Source organism: Glarea lozoyensis (genome assembly GCF_000409485.1).
Source record: "Glarea lozoyensis ATCC 20868 chromosome Unknown GLAREA5, whole genome shotgun sequence".
NCBI classification, from domain to species: domain Eukaryota; kingdom Fungi; phylum Ascomycota; class Leotiomycetes; order Helotiales; family Helotiaceae; genus Glarea; species Glarea lozoyensis.
In genome coordinates this window covers 1,561,587-1,564,095 of record NW_007361000.1, presented here as the reverse complement: position 1 = coordinate 1,564,095, position 2,509 = coordinate 1,561,587, and the positions used below count along the sequence as shown (strand labels likewise).

The 2,509-nt window shown below is 45.8% G+C and overlaps 1 protein-coding gene across 1 annotated transcript; it reads left to right on the top strand.

Annotated features, from left to right (window-relative positions):
* Nucleotides 1-321: 321 nt before the first annotated feature.
* GLAREA_04693 (P-loop containing nucleoside triphosphate hydrolase) lies at nt 322-1,542 on the top strand (the record flags this gene model as incomplete). The annotated part of the gene is made up of 2 exons (XM_008087070.1): nt 322-572; nt 723-1,542. 2 exons carry the CDS (start codon nt 322-324, stop codon nt 1,540-1,542), a joined length of 1,071 nt encoding a protein of 356 aa, XP_008085261.1.
* Nucleotides 1,543-2,509: the final 967 nt, after the last annotated feature.

Below are 2,509 nucleotides of genomic sequence, written 5' to 3'. Positions count from 1 at the left end.
ACAAACACGTATACATATTTTCTTGCCGTTTTTCGAATTAAATTCCAGCTGAAAATTACCTAAGTGCTTGTGTAGACGGAGGAGCGTGTTGTAATGATTCAGAAATCCCCTTTCTTTCTGCCACATGAAATAAATTCACCGCCTTTACTTCTCGATAAGCGTCTTATCGTGCAACTCCACCAGCTAGGCAGACTAACTTCCCCACAGCTGTCCAGCTTCTCCAAGCTATCGCTCTCGATTATGACAAACGGAAACTGAGCAATCTGGAGTTCACATTGACAACCTCTTTCAACCTCCACCTCCAGCACCATACACGACACAATGGATCAAATGAATAGTCTCAGTATTCATGACGACCCGGTGCCGTCACCTTCGTCGGAACCACGCAAACAGAAGAAGAAGAAAGTGCTGCTGATGGGCAAGTCGGGGTCCGGGAAGAGCTCCATGCGAAGCATCATTTTCAGCAATTATATTGCCAAAGATACGAGACGGTTGGGGGCTACCATTGATGTCGATTTGAGTCATGTTAAGTTTCTGGGGAATTTGACGCTGAATCTTTGGGATTGTGGCGGGTTCGTATAGCTTTTCCTTTTATCGGACGTTGCACATTGAATTTGGAGGATGCAGGGTCCACGAGCTGCATAGCTGTAGAGCAATACGCATGCTCCGATTTTTCCTATATGTAATCAGCATTGAAGTCGTTCCCGGCTAACAATTCCCAGTCAGGATGCATTTATGGAGAACTACCTCTCGCAGCAACGACAACACGTATTCTCAAATGTCGGCGTGCTCATCTACGTATTCGATATCGAATCTCGAGACTTCGATCGCGATCTCCTTACCTACCGCTCCATCATCGCCGCGCTCAGTCAATTCTCCCAAAGTGCAAGTGTATACATACTGGTTCATAAGATGGACTTGGTGGTGCCCAACCAACGAGAAGACATGTACAATGATCGCGTATCCCTCATCCGTTCCAAATCCGATTCCTTTGACCCCACACCTTTCGCGACTTCGATCTGGGATCAATCGCTCTACAAGGCTTGGGCGGAAATAATCCACGATCTAGTCCCCAATCTCGATCAAATAGAGAAACATCTCGGCAGTCTAGGCAAACTCATAATGGCAGAAGAAGTCCTCCTATTCGAACGCACCTCCTTCCTCGTCGTCTCAAGCTGGTCATCCAAGGGGATAATCACGAGCGACAAAGATCAGCCCGCTCAGAATCCTACCTACGATCGTAACGAACGTCTCTCGAACATTATCAAAAACTTCAAGCAAAGCACAAGTCGATACACGGGCACGCCTAAATCCGCCGAGCAATTTTCCGTCTTCGATCTCAAAATGCCGAATTTCTGCATGTTTCTGATTAAGTTTACCACGAACACGTATCTCGGCGTCGTGTTACCACCTGGTGAGGAGCGTTTCAACGCCGCGAAATTGAATTGTTACATCGCGCGAACGCATTTCGAGGATTTAGACTCGCCGGCTAGGAAGAGCGCTGATAGAGGGGTTTCCGGAGATAGTGGGGAGCTGGCTTGATATAAATCAACCATGGAAGAGGACTGGGGATGATGGTCAATAGACGGACGAAAAAGTTACTACTGTGATATTAGAATGGTGCGTATCGATATTATAGGATATACCCCCGGCGTTTGAAAAGAAGTATGGGAAGGGCATCGCATCATAGGGTCAATAAAATGGGGTTTGGATTGGTGTAGGGATTTGTGGGATTATGCTTGGGGATGTAATTGAATTTTGCTTGTTTATGCTTTGGATTTTCTGTGTGAAGTGAGGCTTCTGGTGCGATGTGAGGGTCTGCTGAGGGTTTGGTTGTATTGATCGTGGTGCTTTTGATGTGTGATGTGTGATATGGAAACCAAAACTCGAATTCTGGATCTGGACCATCATTTCACTTGTGATACCCAAAAACACAAATGGCAGATCTGTTTGGTATGTAATAGATCATGATCACATGTTATCGTTCTAAAGCTATGATATATGTTCAAAAGGTATGATATATGCACTCAAGCTTCTTGGGATCCCTGGTGTTGTATCATCTCAGCCACAAACGTCTAACTCGGAGCCACATTCTAGTATCAACACCACCTTCCCAGATCTGTCAACTTCTATATCAGAATCACTAGATCAACCGACCACATATGCCTCCTTCAAGCTCAACTCACATCAACTTACTTAACCTGAAATAAGGCATAGCAAGTCCCTCTGTGACTCACGGCGATATATAACCACTACCGGCCCACCCACCATCCCTCTCTTATCTGCCAAATTCCATCATCATCTCTTTTGGGGGTTGAATGGCATGTTTGATAGAGTCCACGTCTCCAGACTTAGATGCCAGATTTCGTGAATAGGGTGAGTGTTTTTGGAGATAGATGAGTTGATGATGCTGTGTTGTTTCGTTGTAGGCTAGGTTGGTAAGGCTAGTTAGTTTTGGTGATATGGTAGGGAAATAACGGGGGAAAGGGGTTGGGGAGGATAGCACGGG